Consider the following 17,886-nt stretch of genomic DNA (forward strand, 5'->3'; position numbering starts at 1 on the left):
TCTTACCAATCTCAGTTGCTTTTCTAGTTTTCAACTTCTCTATTTAATTGTAAATGTATTATCAAAGGTAATTTTCAATACTTCATTAGTGTTAGTCACCTCCTCTATCTGCACATTATTCTTATACCCAACTATCTTTACATACCGCTGACGGAATACTACCGCCTTCTGAAGTTTCTCGCATACACACTCACCTTGTTCATTATTGATTCCTGGATTCCTTCCATACATCATCATCATCATTTCCCTTTTTCCAGTTGACACCAGGTTAGGGCAAATATGGTTCCTCTCCTCTTTGTCCTGTTTCTCCACCATTCCTCATCCACCACTATGTTCCAGTCCAGGTTTTGTTGTCCTATACTGCTATTCACTGTGTACATCCATCATAATCTTGGTCTTCCTTGTCCTCTCTTCTCGTTCATCTGTCTTTCCAATGCTTGTCTTGGCAGTCTTTCTTCTTTCATCTGCTAGAAATGTCCAAACCACCTCAATCTGTTCTGTTCCAGTTTGTCATTTAGATTTTGCATATTTAGCTCCTTTCATATGTCTTCATTTCTTATTCTATCCCTCCTTGTCTTCTGTAAAACACTCTTCTGGAATTTCATTTCAGCTTCCTGTACTCTACTCGCATCTCTCTGAGTCACTGTTCAGGTTTCCGCTGCATATGTCATTATAGGTAAGTAATATCCCTTGTACATCACTTCTTTAACCTTCGTTGGGACATCTTTATTCCATATTAATGTCCACACCTGGTGGTAAAAGGCAATCCCCAGTTGTATCCTTTTAGTATTTCCATATCCAGTCTTCCATTTTATGTCAGTTCACTTCTGAAATATTTGACCTGTTCTACTATTTCCAGTCCCTTGTCGCCAATTTTGATAGCTCTTTTTCCTGTTTCACATCCTCTACTCATCACCATTACCTTGCTCTTCTCCATGTTAATCCTCAATCCCCATTGTTCAATCCTTCTATTCAGTACATTCAACTGTTGTTGTACTTCCTCCTCATATATCTATAAGAGTTTTGTCTGTACATTGCTCAGAATTTAAAAAGAATGGTATTTCTGTATTGGTCATGTTCATGGTAACAAAGAAATGCAGTTTTTAATTTTCCGTAATGTCTGTCTGTCTGTCTGTCTGTCTGTCTGTCTGTCTGTCTGTCTGTCTGTCTGTCTGTCTGTCCATGCATCACGAAAAAATGGCTGAAGAGAATTTAATGAAAATTGGTATGTAAAGTCCGGGAATAAGTCGCTACAATCTAGGCTATAAATAATCTTATTCATGCTGAGAGAAATGGTAGTTTAGGGGAAGGCCTAAAATTTAATTTTCAAATATTTATGTTATTAGTGGTCCTATCTTAATGAAAATCAGTATGCCAAAGTCAGGGAATAAGCCGCTACAATCTAGGCCATAAATAATCTTATTCACGCTGAGAGAAATGTTAGTTTAGGGGAAAGACTAAAATTAAATTCTCAAGTATTTGTCATTAGTGGTTCTAGCTTAATGAAAATCAGTATGTGAATTCAGAGAATAAGTCACTACAATCTAGGCCATAAATACTTTTATTAACAATGAGTGAAATGGTAGTTTAGGAGAAAGCCTAAAATTTAATTCTCAAATATTTCTGTTATTAGTGGTCCTATCGACAAATACTACATAACTGCAGTTATAAACTGTAGTATTAAATTTCCAATCATTTATGACTTATACATTTTTTCCGTACCGGCTGTGATAACTGAGATATTCATGAATTTGACTTTTTGTTGCTAAGTCCATATCAGTGCCAAGTCACAAGAAAATGGGTAGTCCCTATACAGAATTTAATGAAAATCGGTACGTAAAGTCGCGGAATAAGGAACTGCAGTCTACGCTATAAATAATATTATAAAATGCCCTAATATCACAGAGTCGAAAGAAAACTAAATGTGAAGGACTACAATAGAGAAAGCTCATAAGATTGATCAACAATAACATTACATTGACCATTGTTTGTTGTGATGTGCTTTGTGCCTCTGTTGCCACTCATCTCCAATAGATGGGATTACTGCTGTATACCGAGTATTTTTTTAAAATTTGCTTTACGTTGCACCGACACAGATAGGTCTTATGGCAATAATGGGATAGTAAAGGGCCAGGAGTGGGAAGGAAGCGGCCCTGGTCTTAATTACAGTGCAACCCCAGCATTTGCCGGGTATGAAAATGGGAGACCACGGTAAACCATCTTCAGGGCTGTCAACAGTGGGGTTCGAACCCACTACCTCCCGGATGCAAGCTCACAGCTGCACGCCCCTAACTGCATGGCCAACTCGCCCGGTCGTACGGAGTATAACATCCTGCCTGAATATTGGCAAGAAGTAGCTGGGGAGTTAGATAACTATCTTCTTTAGCATGCCATTCCTCTGGTTCATACATTTTCTGATACTACTGGTACGTAACAAACTGGTTCATCATAGCATTCGGGTTATTCAATCTCTACTCTGAAGTGCTGATTGGAATGAGCAGTGTGTGCAAATTTAACGGAATAATGGCAGAGGAGTGTTCACGGCAGTCTGCGACCTGGTCTTTCCAGCTCCGGAACTTTGGACTGGTAGATCGGCACCGTAGTACTGTTCGTTAAAAGTGAGAAAGTGTGCGGTTTTTCATTTGATTATTTTAATTGATAACATTGATTTCGATCGCTACATTCCTACTGATGTTTTTGTAATGACCTATGTTGAATTCAGTTAGGAAAACCACAAATTCAGTCTTTCTGAGAATCCCACAGCGAAGCACGGGTACATCAGCTAGTCTTTTCTACAGATCACATCACCATCTGCAAGTATCATTACATTCATCTTTCCCCTCTATGATCTTCCCTTGCTGCCTTTATGATGTCATCCATCACCATTGTTCCTTGCCAATGCCCCCTATGTGTCAGACTTTCTCAAACTTGTTCTGGGGATACTGCCGTATGCCTTTTCTAAGTCTATAAAAGTCATTATTATATCCTTCCCTTGTTCCTAGCTCTTTTCCATAATCTGTCTCAGAATGAAAATGGGTTCCACTGTTGACCTTCCCCTTCGGAACCCAAATTGTTTCTCTTGTAACTGACCTTCCACCTTTTCACTAATATTTCTTTCCAATAGCCTTTCCATTATCTTGGCAACATGGGAGGTGATGGTGATTCCTCGGTAGTTACCATACATCTTCTTATCTATCCTCTTTCTTGATAATTGGTATTGTAACCCCCTTTTCCCAATTCTCAGGCAACTTTTTCTCTCTCCATACACACTTGAGTATTCTTTTAGTCCAGTGGAGTCCCACTGGTCCTGCGGCCTTGATTATTTCTATAGCTACTTCATCTATTTCCACAGCTTTTCCCATCTTCATCTTTTTAACTGCCCATTCCACTTCTGTCATTCTAATGTCTGATCCCTTCTCAGTTACTTCTTCTATTCCTACCACCTGAAAACCTCCACAGGTCTGGTTTCTCATGTTCAGCAGTTCATTGAAATATTCTTTTCATCTCTTCATTATCTCTTCTGGTTTTGTCAGTACAGTATTACTCCTTCTTCATTCCTCACAAACCCTGTGTTACAGTTTCTTATACTTCCAAATAATATTTTTTTCATACAATTAAAATCTTCCTTTACTTCCTGGGTGAAAATTTCCCAACATTTTCTTTGACTACTACTTTTTTTGCAATCTCTTTTCACTTATATGCATCTTGCTTTAGTCTCTTCAGTTTTTTGTGTTATCCATTCCTTCCAAGTTTTCTCCTTTTCCTTTACTTTATCTTTCACTCTATCATTCCACCATGTTTCTCTTTATCTCTTACCTTTCCTGATGTTCTGTCACATTTTTTCCTCTGCACACCTTACAATTACACTCTTAAATTTATTCCATTCCTGTTCAACATGACTGATATCTGTCCTTGGTACCGTACCAGTTTTTGTAATGCTTTCCTAAACTCTTCCTGAACCTCCTTTTCCCTCTATCTCCAGACCTTAATCTTTCTTTCTCTTTTTTTTCTTGTAGCTTTGTGACCTTGCGTACTTTCAACTTTGCTATCACTGTTCCATAGTCACTTACAAAGGCTTCCTCTTGCACAGTCATAGAAAACATAAGATCTTTCCAATGTCCTTTTTCCACTAATGTGTAATCAATCAAACATTTTTGTTCTTCTGTTTCCCCATCCATACCTAGTAACCTTCTGGATATTTCTTTTCCTGAACCATGTGTTTCCTATTATAAGTTGGTTTCTCTGGCAAAAGTCAATTAACATACCCCTTCTTAATTCTTATTGCCATATGCATATGGCTCCAGAATCTCTTCTCATTTCAGTCTCTCTCTTCCCACTTGTGCATTCAGCAGTGGTGTGCAGTGAACACATTTGCTACCCCAGCTGCAAAAAGAAAGAAAAAAGAAAAAAAGAAAAAAAGCCAACATTACTATTTTATAAACTCACTTGATAACTACGCAGAAATATAACAAGCGAACAGATCAGCCAATGAATAAGACAATTTAGATATTGAAGAACTTATGAAATTATAATTCACTTGAATAAGAATATTTTCAACCACATACTCACATATATTTCCAAATTGGTATTCACGGCAGTGATGACACCATCATAACTTAAGCTACAGAAAATTTTAAACATTTTACATACAGTTTCACTGACTGATCCTTTGTAATAGTGCAGCCATGGTTTTCACAGAAATATACTGGGACTAACCTTTTATTTTTAAAATAAGCCTAACCTAAACTTACCCCACAGCACTTAACACCCTTGAAAGGGCTTTGGCCTGCCCAGCGACCGCTGCTCAGCCCGAAGGCCTGCAGATTACAAGGGACCGTGTGGTCAGCACGACGCATCCTCTCAGCCGTTATCCTGGGCTTTCGAGACCAGGGCCACCATCTTACCGTCAGATAGCTCCTCAATTCTAATCTCGTAGGCTGAGTGGATCTCAAACCAGCCCTCAGGTTGAGAGGAAAATCCCTGACCTGGCCGAGAACCGAATACTTTTATTAAAACTGAGTTCATAAAATGGCTATTTTTATTAGCAAGACTATGTGCAAGTGGCTATACTATTTGTTCTTGTAGCCTGTGGTGTGTGGTGCTGAAAACTGTGCATGTTAGCTATTACAATTAACATGTACCCAAGCTAGCTGCTTCCCTGCCGTAAGATGCTGTGAATCTTGTGCAAGGCAAACAGCTATCACCCTGCCACCCCAAGAAAAGGAGGCTTAAAGTGCATGTCAACCAAGTGACTTGAATTTTGCTGGGTAGCTCTCTTTTGTGCCTTCAAAGGAACCCAGCTCAGTGGAGAGACCTGGACTGGTTTCGCACCAGCAAAGAAACTGTGGTAGAGTGAACGGGTTAACGAGACAGCTGTACTTGCCTTGACTCAGCTGTCTGAAGTTTTTTTAAACTTGATAAAGAAACATTCTAAGGAATAATAAGAAAATGTAAATACAAAATTCTCTGCCCCAGCAGCGCTGGGGTAGCTGTGATTCAGTGCACTCTACTGGCATTCAGAACTCCCATTATATTTACTTCCTTGCTTTCAATGTATTTCTCCATTTCCTGAAGAAGTTTTTCTGTATTCTCCTCTTTATTTCCAGTCTGTGGAGCACATACTTGGAAGAGATCTCATACCCTGTCTCAAACTGTATCCTTGCTATGATCTTCTGTTGTTGATCTTCCATATATTCCTGGAAGCTGCTGGGGTATGGGTAGTGCTGAGTTCTGACATTCAGAGCATGACGAGTGCTGCAATAATACTTTCTGACCCAGTAGGGAAAGCAATGGCAAACTACCTCACTCCTCATCTTGCCTAGTACGCCCCATTTTGGTGCTACCATTGGTTTTTGGGATTTCCTTATAACCGCATAACTCTTGATGCTGCTATTTGAGGCTCCAACCAGCCTCTGGGCTGATGACCTAACGGACTGACATATTCCCGGACATTCTTTCTAATGATCATTCCTATTCTGTTTATTGTACCCTGTCCGAATGTAAAGCAGCCTGTACCCTTCCTTCAGTTTTCTTCCCCATCTTCCTTTCCATTTTGTTTCACTAAGAGCAAGGATGGCTATGTCCTTCTCTTTCATGAACTCTATCAGCTCTTCGGTCTTGTCTGTCAAGGTTACACTGTTGATTGTTCTGATTCAGATGTACTGTGATACTGGTCACCACTTCTCACAATTCCCCCAGTTCCTTAAGAACTGTGTGTTGCCTGTAGGGGATGCCTTAGCATTTTCCGAGGCCCCACCATATCTGCACTCATTTTAGGCCTTTATTACGATGGGTTTGCCACTCCCAAAGGCATTTTAGAGCTGCTTCCAGCTGGTAATAAGGCCACTCCTAACATGAAGTATGAGTGCCTTCTGCACCTGCCCCCATCCTGGCTCCTATTATAGGGTCAAGTTATTTCTCGCCACAGAGCCACTGGCTCTACGATTTAGTCTATTACCATAGTAGACTAGACCAGCCAGACACTTTTCCCTAAAATTCATATAGCTGCCCATTATACTTGTATTTGCCATCATGTTATCCTTAGCCGACTTGTTTTGCTAAATTCAATTTCTTTCAATCTCACCTTACTCCTGCAAATATTCTTAACTCTTATTTGTTTTTAACCTAGACCCCTTCTTAATCATTATTTCTCTGTTAGAATACAATGGGTCCTTGCCATTCCTCACCCTCTTCAAAGACATGTACCTGTTTTCACACTCCTCAACAATATTGTTTTAAACTCATCCAATAGGCTGTTTACATTTTTATTTACCATATTCACTGATCAAAACTGGTTTTTTAAAATTCCTCCATGCCTCTTTTATCAACCATGCGATATTACCTAATACTCCTACTTTTACAACCTTCCTATCTATCACATTCATTTATAACTACGACAAAAACAGCTTCATGATCACTTATACTGTGTATCACTTCAGATATGCAATGATCTTGCAATATGAATGTGAATGATGCAATGATCTTTCTTGGCATTCGGAATGAAAGTTGAAGATGCTTTGAATTTATTAATCTGCTGCTTCTAAAAAGCATAATGGCAAGTACCAGTGCTGAGCACTGCAATAACCTCTAGTATGTTTAAATATCACAAAATAATATAGTTTATCTTACAAGTTTTATCTTATTACAACAAATTCCTTAGATATTTTTCTATTGGTTTTACATTGCACAAACTCACTAGGAACGCAATTGCTTCAGAGAATAGAACAAAACTCTTTTAATTTCGTTAATGATTGAAAACACTAATGCCTACTTGCTATGATACAATGGTGTAGACAGGAGAGGGAGGAATAAGTGTGACAATGTAGGTTGTAGGTTGTAGGTTGTCCACTAGAGTAGATCACATTATCTGTTTGTTGTGGAAGTGTGTTTACAGAATGAGTAAATTTGAGCAGTATGGTCACCTTTTACAATGAGACAGATAGTAATTGTGAAAATCTACAGGTAAAGAGCATGTTATTTGTGTAATATACAGAAACAATTGTTAAAAGAAGCTGTAACAGCAGAGATGATTGATGAGGCATTGGATGAAGAAAGTGACTGTGAGTGTTGAATCAATGTCACCAGTGGTGGATGTTCAGAGAAGCAGCAGTTCATCTTATCTGTCATCACCTCCAAGCAAGGGCGCCCATGCCTGGGGGCAGGGGGGGCATGCCCCCCCCCCAACCACCACCACCACTAGCTCTCAGGTGTTTTTCTTTCAAGAAAATGATTTAAAAGTCTGTATTAAAATGATTTAAAAGTCTGTATTAGATAGAAGTGGTAGTACTGCCACCCCCCCCCCCCCCCCCCCCCCACCAACCATCAATAGGCGGGAGATACCGTGGGTGTTATTCTACAGTGGAATACAAGTCACCATTCATCTTCCAAAATGTTAAAAATACTACATACCCCCAGGTCTAGTCCCCCCCTCCTACAAACTGTCATATGGGTGCCCATGCCTCCAAGAAAAACAAAAACAAAGTTTCCAAGGGATATCTGGCTGATGCATACAAGATATGAACAAACAACCAAGGGAAAAACCAGAACTTTGACACTCCCCGTCTGCATCATCCAGTATTAGCAACTGATATGACACCTTGTCTGAAACTAACAATAGTCTTGAAACAGAAAAGGAAAATGAAGAGTAGGACTGTGTTACAAAACTTCAAAAACACGCTCAAACAACAGCACTCATAAGGCACAAATGGCCTATAGGATACAATAAACTGTGAAGTGTGCGACCATTTTATGGCAAAGAGAGGGGAAAATGCCATTTGGTTTATTTTGCAGAACAATAATAATCATAAAATTCATTCAGCATCTCATTCAGTATTGATTTGTGTGTATTAAGTAGTGTTTTCTTACAACCATTATTTATTGTTTATTAATTAATTAATGGACTTCGACAAGGAGACGGACTTTCACCATTGTTATTTAATTGTGCATTGGAGAAGGTTATGCGTGAATGGAACAAGAAATGCCAACCAACTATCAAGATCGGTAGAAATATTAAACTCAACTGCCTTGCTTTTGCGGACGATTTAGCATTACTTGCAAATACAATAGAAGAGGCTAAATTTCAAATTGAACAACTAGAAATTATAGCTAAAAAAATGGGATTACAAATTTCATTTGAAAAAACAGAAATGATGCCAACTTTTAAAGTTGATTTACCAGTTATTCAGCTGAACAGTAATAAAGAGATTAAAATTGTTCAGAAATTCAAATATCTTGGGGAAATAATAACATGGAACACAAATGAAAAAGAAGCAATAGAACACAGAACAACTAAATTTAAACAAGCACAAAGACTTACCTGGCCAACCTATAAAAAAAAATCTCTTTCGATAAACGCTAAGCTGAAACACTATAATTCCATAGTTAAACCAGAGGCAACCTATGCTAGTGAAACTTTATTCAAATTAAATGTAAAATCTACAACAGACAAATTACAGAAAACTGAGAGAAGAATTCTTAGAACAATTATTAATAAAAAACACCAAGTTGATGGACAGTGGAGATTGTTGCCTAACAACATTGTCTATCGTGAATGTGAATCAATAATATCTACAATGCGTAAAAGAAGAATTTCCTTTTTCTGTCACATATCAAGATTAGCAGACACCAGGATATTGAAACAACTATTCGATTACTTTTTGAAGAATAAAATCAATAATAATTGGTTCAAAGAAGTTCAGGACGATTTGGAAGAATTGGGTATAACTCGGCAACAAATCAAAGACAGAAAAGAGAAGAGGATTTTGAAGAACAAAAGCATAAGTCTCAAACTAAAAGCAGTTGAACGGAAACAATATACTATATCGGACACACAAAGGGCTTCCAGGTCGGAGAGGATGAAAAAGTTCTGGGAGAAGAAGAAGAAGAAATTAACTCAAATGTATTGATTTCAGTGCTCCAATGTGGGCGTAAAATATGTAAATAAATAAATAATAATGAAATAATCTTTGAAATTAAAATATTCCAAATTAATAATTTCATGTAAGAAAGTGTTTCATGTGGTATGCTGGTATGTTCTGTTCTTGTGTTTTTTTCCATGATTATTGTACTATGTAGAGTTGAAGCAAATGAGTTCTAACCCATGTCTGGTAAGTGTCTTGAAAATTTGGCCATACGTTATTGTTATACCCCGTATATGGTCTGACACTGTAGTTATCTGGTTCGAATCCTGCTGGTGGAAAAAAAAAAAAAAAAGTTACCATCACGATGTTAGTCGGTAGGGTGTTGTGGTACACAATTTCTAATCACTAGGTTGTATGCCAAAAGTCTGGATTCAATTCCATACCACTCGTGTTCATATGGAGTGAGGGCATATGATATTGTTATTGGTGATTTATCCATTGGACGGAGATATTAAATCTTGAATAGACCCCTTGATGTTATTTGACAGAAGTAAGTTATGTGCTCTAAATCACCACCACTACACTCTCAGACTGCAGGCCGCCCATGGTTGTCAACTGGAAAGACCTGCACCAGGACTCTTCAGAAGCCTCACAACATCAATCAATCAAGTTGTAGATTGTGCTTCATACAGGTTCAAGTCCAAACAGTTGTTCTCAAAATTTTGAATAGCTTCTCAGTTTACATTGTCTAATACCTTCATGTCTATGAAGTTAACATCAGTATTTTTTGTCATGTCCAGCATCCTGTCAAAAATTGTACAAATACTGAAGATTGCTTCTCTTGCCCCCTTTCTTTTCTAAATCAAAACTGATCCCAATCTATTTGTAGGGTTATTTTATTCTTTATTATCTGTATCAATATTTTAGGAGTGTGTGTGTATGTGTGAGAGAGGTGTTATAGGCCTATATATTCTAAAGTATTTCCTTTCTTTGGTTCCATGATGGTTCTGCTTTTCATGAAATCATCTGGTATGTCCCAGTTGTCATAGCACCTTTGTATCCCTTTGGACAAATGTTCCTTCATATCATTTCACATGTTCTTCAAAAGCTCTGCTTGTATGCTATCTGGTGCAGTAGCTTTCTTCCCTCTTAGGTTTCTAAGTGCCACCTCAAATTGTCTTTCCAAAATTATTGGACCTTTATGTCTCTCTTCTACACTTCCTTCTGGTTGGTTCAGTTTAATTTATTTTGTAAGTTATATTTTCCATTATATAGTCCTTCCAATGTGCATTAGTAGATTCAGTCTCACTAAGACCAAGCAAGTAGCCATGCAGTTTGGGTCACATAGCTATCAGCTTGAATTTGGGAGATAATGGATTTGAACTCCACTCTCGGCACCCTGAAGATGGTTTTCTGTGGTTTCCTATTTTCATACCAGGCAAATGGAGGGGCTGTACCTTAATTAAGGTCATGGTTACTTCCTTTCACTCTTACCATTTTTCTATCCCATCGACGTTATAAGACCTATTCATGATGTAATTAATGTCTTAGGGATTATGCTGTGTAATAAAGTATATAAACACACTCAATGTGCGTTTAAAGTGGTACCTTGCCTTTCATCAGGAAAAAACAGAAAACGGAAACATGACGTATCAATGGTTGCTAAGAGAAAGCAACAAATAAATTAAAATGGTGCCCTAAGATGTAATAGAGACTCCATTTTAGCCCCATGCTAGGAACAGCAAATGGCAGCAGTAAAATATCACTTTCTGATGGTTCTGAAGGGAAAGCTAACAAAGCATATAGAAGCAATTTCATCAGACCTCTTTTTCATTCCTTTTGCATTCCTCCACAGAGTGATGATCTGATTCTTTATCCTTCTATAATTTTCTTGACCTGGTGTGTTAACTTTCTTGAATGTGTTTTGCTGGACTACTATGTATAATATTTCTTCAGTGATTCATGTTTTTTGTTTTTCTAACCTTCTTAGTCCTTGTGTTTCTTCAGTAATCTCTGACAGCCGTTCTCTGATACCAGTCTATCCTGATTCTCTTTGATTTTGTATGCCGGTTCATTGTTTGTTCATTGGTTCATTGGCTGTGATCCAACTATAGCATCATAATCTCCCATAAAAATACCATTATCTGATTCTTTCACCAGTTTCCAAATATCATCAGCAACTTCATCTCTTGTAAATTTCCTCATCAGGACTGAATTGCAGGAGAGATGATAATGAAATTCTATGTAGGTTTATTTGTTATTGATATCTATTTGAAATATATCTTGATATATTTTCGTATGAGAGTATTTATTAAATTAAAAAAGAGAATCCTCCGTTATACGAAGGTAATCCCAAAAATAAGATCTTCTATTTTTTTATAAATACATAGACCTGTTTATTTCTACAATGGTTTACATCATTTTACAGCTTGAACATTTAGCTATTTTTCTATATAATCACTATTTCGGTCAATGCATTTTTGAAGACACTGTGACAGTTTTTGTATACCCATGTCATACTAGCTTGCCGCCATGCTGTTCAGGAAGTTGTGAACCTCATCTTTCATCTGGCACCCATCTTGCACACACCTTCCGGTCTTTCAACTTTTCTGTTAAAATTCTGTGAGCGGCGCTTTGGGAAACCTCAGGAACCAAAGTGCAAAGATCATCCAGGGTGATCTGCCGATCTTCACGCATGATTTTCTCAACCTTACGACTGTCTCGACAGAAACTGATGGTTTCCCACTCCTTTGTTCATCGTGAATTTCAGTCTGACCGGCTGTGAACTCTCTACACCTCTTACAAACATTTTTGACATCCATGCACAACTCACCATACACTTCTGTCAATTGGCGATGGATTTCAATCGATTCAGTACCTTTTGCATTCAAAAACCGAATAACTGCACGCACTTCACACTTGGCGGTAACATCCAACAGGGGCTCCATTCTCAATAGTTGCCAAGCCAAGACTGAGTGCCTCAGTATGGCATGTGCATGTTTATATGCGAGCGCGAGAAACACTCCTCAAAATATTGTGACCAACATTTAAGGTTATAAACTTCATAATTGGTTCCATATTGAGTTGAGATTACACTTTAAGTAAATACAAAAACTTATTATTTCCACCTTCTCAATACATATCAATCCTGCAATGTTTACAATAACATTACAATATTATTAGGTACTAGTTTCGGTTCTGTTAAGAACCATATCAGCCAAGCCAAGACAAGTGTAAATTATATTGCTAAAACAGATTAATGCAGTGAAATGAAATATGAATTGATGGCCTAAAAATGAGGTGAAAATGATATACATATAAATGAGAACAGTAGTATGTGACAAAATTATTTAAAAAGTGACAATAAAATCTTTAAAAAACAGTAGTATTAACTATTATCTCAAATAGAATAAACAGCTCTAGTTGACGGAGTTGCACATTTACATTGGTTGAATCAGATATAAACAAAGTCCAGAGTTTCCAGTAGGTTCTAGAAGATGTGGATCAATGTTGCGCAGAGGGAATTTTTGTTCAAAAGTCCAGAGCGGAGGTTAAAAGATGTCAGAGCTCTAGAATGTATCTTGAGGTAAATTGAATCTTGTTGTGGTGTAAAGGAGTAATCCCAATTCAAAAGGGAACCAAAATGAACCTGAAGAGGCCTCTGTCACCAACCTTCTGCTTCATGCCGTTCTCACTCTGGTAGTTGCATTCAACCAGCAAGCTCGCTTTACATTGCGCAAGGTGAGTTCTCAATGTTTGTTCCTTTTCTGCTAGCCTCGTTCCTTCACTTTACTTTTTCTCGCGTTAATTCAAACTCTCTTTTCTTCAGGTTCATTTTGGTTCCCTTTTGAATTGGGATTACTCCTTTGCATCACAAGAAGATTCAATTTATCTCAAGATACATTCTACAGCTCTGACATCTTTTAACCTCCACTCTGGACTTTTGAACAAAAATTCCCTCTGCGCAATGTTGATCCACATCTTCTAGAACCTAATGGAAACTCTGGACTTTGTTTATATCTGATTCAACCAATTTAAATGTGCAACTCCATCAACTAGAGCTATTTATTCTATTTGAGATAATAGCTGATACTACTGTTTTTTAAAGATTTTATTGTCACTTTTTAAATAATTTTGTAGCAAACTACTGTTCTCATTTATATGTATATCATTTTCATCCCATTTTTAGGCCATCACTTCATTATTCATTACACTGCATTAATCTGTTTTAGCAATATAATTTACACTTGTCTTGGCTTGGCCGATGATGGTTCTTAACAGAACCGAAACTAGTACCTAATAATATTGTAATGTTATTGTAAACATTGCAGGATTGATATGTATTGAGAAGGTGGAAATAACGTTTTGTATTTACTTTAAGTATTGTGACCAACAGCCACATGAACAGAGTTCTGTATTTATTAAAAAATAGGTATTTGGAATTACCCTCGTATATAGTACAGCATTTAACTTCTTATAGCAGGGGAGGAGTAATTTTATATATACACTGAATACAATTCTTATAAACTACTTCTCTATAGGTTTGACTTCATTCTAAAATTTATTTATTCATGCTTGATCCACATCGATGATTTGCGAGTCTAACATAGTTATGGTCCTATAATCATATGCCATGTTATAGTATGCTATTAAGTTTTTGTGCTGATACTGGGGTGATGTCCTGAAGGAATATTTCTTCTTACAGCTCCGTGCATGCATTGAGGAGATCTGCGATCTTGTTGTGTCACTGATAGAATGCTGTGCACATGCTGGATATCTGTTGGCTGTGCTGCAAGATGGCAGTAGTCCAGAGGTACCTGGGCCTGTAGATCGTTACCAGTTGTGTCGAGCAGCAGCTGAAATAGAACATAAGACAGGTCTCCTGCGAACCTACGGTCTCCACACAGTCACTGCCTTGGTAAGAACAGCCTCAAAGGAAAATATTGATTGACATTGAAAAATGGCATAAAAGTACCATATGCAGCAAAACTTCTTCGATTTTTGGTAATTGTGGAAGCCATTCCTTTCTAGTTTAGACTTAATCTATAAATGTGAGGTTCTTCAGTCCATTGAAAATAATCCATAATAAAATAAATTTAGGAAATACCTTAAAAAGAAAACATTTAATACCAGATTATACCTGAAAAAGATACCATTAAATAAAAGCAGAATTGAATTGATATTGATCACATTCTGGTCATGCCCAAGTGCAATATTCAGCTTAGGAAAAATCATCAAATTACAAATAATCATTGGAATCTGGACAAGTAACATGATAAATTTATTTTATCCTAAATTAGTTTTGACAGACTAAAGAACCTCACAGTTACAGATGCAGCAAAACAAATGACACTGACATATTATTTAATTGCACAGGTAGAGTATGTGTTCAAAATGTGTTCTGCCAAGTGCCACACCTTGTTCATAACATTTCTTAAGATTATTGAACATGCTGATGAACAAAGGTTGCTGAAAGTATGCAAAAAAGGAGAAGGAAGCAGATTTTGCTGCAGTGAGAAAGATAGGTCTAAACAGGAGGGAAGGGGATTAAATGAGGTTAAATGTTAGTTCTTGCAAATTTCAAACTTGCAATTTTCATTTCTGTTTGTGCTTAGTAGTAACATATTTAATTAGGATATGCCTGAACGTAGTTTAAAATTATTGTAGTGTACTGTAGTATACGAGTAATATCTTGTTAGAAATTAGCATGCTTATTCTATTATTGTAAAATATTTTTGTAGTGTAGTAGAGGTATCCATAGAAAATCTCTTAATAGAATTCTGTTGTTGTAATTAGGATAGGCTTAACCCTCTAAGTGCTGCACCATTTTTCATGGCACATTATTCATTACTCATGTTAACTATAGTTTACAATTGTGTAATTCTTGTGTATTCCTTTTGGTATTCACTAATTAATGGCAGTTTTTATCCCGTTAGGTTGTTGTAGGATAAAAGTAGAGTACGACTAAATAGTATTTTAGTGAAGTAGTATTTTAATTAACTTATTGCCGTGTGATCTTTGTATACTCCTAGACAATATTTCTTACCTTTAATTTTTCTTGGACATAATAAGTTATTTTATTTTTCCTTTTATTTTCATATACTGTAAAGAATGGCTAAGAAGTGCAAGTGTAGGAACTGTAGGTGTGGCCAGGCATTAAGGAGTATGAGGGAGGAGTTGGAGAGTTTGAGGGAGATAAGTAGGATTCTCTCAGAAGACAGGAAGGAAGGTAGGCCTCCCTCAAACAATGTACAGGATACAGTAGATATAAAAGAGGGATGGGAAGGAAAGGAAAGGGGGAAACTGTAGAAGACAGATGGTCTAATGTTTTAAGGGGAAGGCGATTGCAGGCTACGGGCTCGATTTAGGATCAGAATTCAGGACAGGTGTCTGTCAGAAACTGGTACGAGTTCATCACTCCCAAGCTCCTCCGGTGCTTCTCTAATTGCACTTCAACCATTTAGTTCACTCATGTTTATATTATAATAATCACTAAACTAGAATAAACCAATTAAAATAGAGTGAATCAGGCACACAATTATCACAAATTGGCTAACAAACAATAATCTTCAAATGCTCAAAGCAACTGGACAGTTTGAGCAGACGTAAACAAAGACCAGTTCACAGCTGACAAGATAGCCGCTTACTGCTTTCCTTCCCCAACCAAAGACCAACTTGCACTGCCCACCAGATAGAGAATTTCATTTTGCTCCAGAATATACGTAAAATCGATTGTTATACCGATTTTATGAATCGTCTCACTGCGAGATGATAGCACTTGAGCTGGGATCCGAATCATCTCGTACTGAGACGATAGCACTTGGGATGAGGCTCTGGTCATGGGGGATTTTATTGTTAAGACATGTGGGGAAAGTGTGTGGAGGAAAGGGTATCAGGGTAGAGTGTTATCCAGGAATTAGGTTGAGGCAGATGTTGAGGAAAGTAGAAGAGAAGGAAGAGGGAAAGGAGAAGGTGGTAGTGTTTCACATTGGTACCAACAATGTAAGGCAAGTAAGTACCAACATAGTTGGGGATGTGTGGGATTTGGTAAATGCAGCACAGGTGAAGATTAAGGAAGCAGAGAAAGTTATCAGTGGAATACTGATAGGAAGGATACTGACAATACTGACTGGAGGGTGATTGGGGATTTAAATGAGACTGTGGAGTGGGTATGTGGGAAAATGGAAGTGAGATTTCTAGATCCTAATGGGTGGGTAGGATATAGGGATCTGCGCTCAGATCGCCTTTACTTAAACCACAGTGGTACATATTAAGTTAGGAAATTTGTTTGGAAGGGTGATAAGGGTACAGGGATCTGGAAGTCAAGTAGGGATGACATAAAAATGTCAGTGTTGAACTGTAGAAGAATTCCAAAGAAAGGAATATAATTGAGTAATTTAATAGATATATACTTACCAGATATTGTAATAGGAGTTGAATCATGGCTGAGAAATGATATAATGGATGCAGAAATTTTATAACGGAACTGGAGTGTGTATTGTAGAGATAGGGTAGGAATGGTGGGAACGAGAGTATTCATTCTGGTGAAACAAGAATTTGTAAGCTATGAAAAAGTTAAAGATGACAAACATGAAATTCTAGGTGGAAGGTTCATTTCTAAAGATAATAGGCAACTTGATGTCTTTGGAGTGTACAAACCGGGAAAGGGTAGCGCTGATGCTGATTCAGAATTATTTGATAAGATAAACAGCTATGTGGGAAACGACATGGAAAGAAATGTGATTGTAGCGGGAGATCTGAATTAAACAAACGTCAATTGGGAAGGAAATGCAAATGACAGGAAGCATGACCAACAAATGTCAAATAACTTAATATGGGAAGGACAGCTGATTCAGAAAATGATGGAACCAACAAGAGAGAAGAATATCTTGGATGTGGTGCTGTAAGTAATAGATGGTATTAGTGATCATGAAGCTGTTTTTGTCATAGTTAAAAATAAATATGATAGAAAGGAAGGTCATAAAAGTAGGACTATTAGACACCACCATATGGTTGATAAATCAGGCATGAGAGAGTTTTTAAAAAGTAACTACCACCATCATCAGCATACTATACAGTCCAAGGCTTCTGGAAATATTCACTAATAGCATCTGTAATAGTGATGAGCTGAGAGCCCCAATGCCTTCTACTTTAAAATTATACACAAACCATCCCAGTATAAGACTTTAAATAATTTCTGTATAAGACTTTAAAATAATACACAAACCATCCCTGTATAAGTAATAATTTTTGACCACTAACCACTTCATATTTTTTGTTACATGAAATGTATCACTCTGATTTTTCGCCAGAGATCCCCAACTCCAATTTGAATAATGTTTCACATAAAAATACACAACAACCTCGTTTATCCAGATTAAGTGGGACTGGAACTGATCCGGATTATCGAAAATCCAGATAATACGAAAAAACTAAAAAATAAATACAGTACATGTTATATAATCTATTAACATAAGTTGTACAGTAATACCTTCTTTCAATCGCACAAACAAATATAAGAACACTT

At 37.3% G+C, this 17,886-nt stretch overlaps 1 protein-coding gene across 1 annotated transcript in view; it reads left to right on the plus strand.

Moving 5' to 3' along the window:
• The window catches only part of LOC136866729 (talin rod domain-containing protein 1-like), a 125,367-nt gene that overhangs the window by 62,375 nt on the left and 45,106 nt on the right, over positions 1 to 17,886 (plus strand). Inside the window, exon 4 of the mRNA XM_067143839.2 lies at positions 14,065 to 14,277. Coding sequence (XP_066999940.2) covers positions 14,065 to 14,277 — 213 coding nt within the window. The remainder of the gene's footprint in view (positions 1 to 14,064; positions 14,278 to 17,886) is intronic.

Source organism: Anabrus simplex, chromosome 3, assembly GCF_040414725.1.
Source record: "Anabrus simplex isolate iqAnaSimp1 chromosome 3, ASM4041472v1, whole genome shotgun sequence".
Taxonomy (NCBI): domain Eukaryota; kingdom Metazoa; phylum Arthropoda; class Insecta; order Orthoptera; family Tettigoniidae; genus Anabrus; species Anabrus simplex.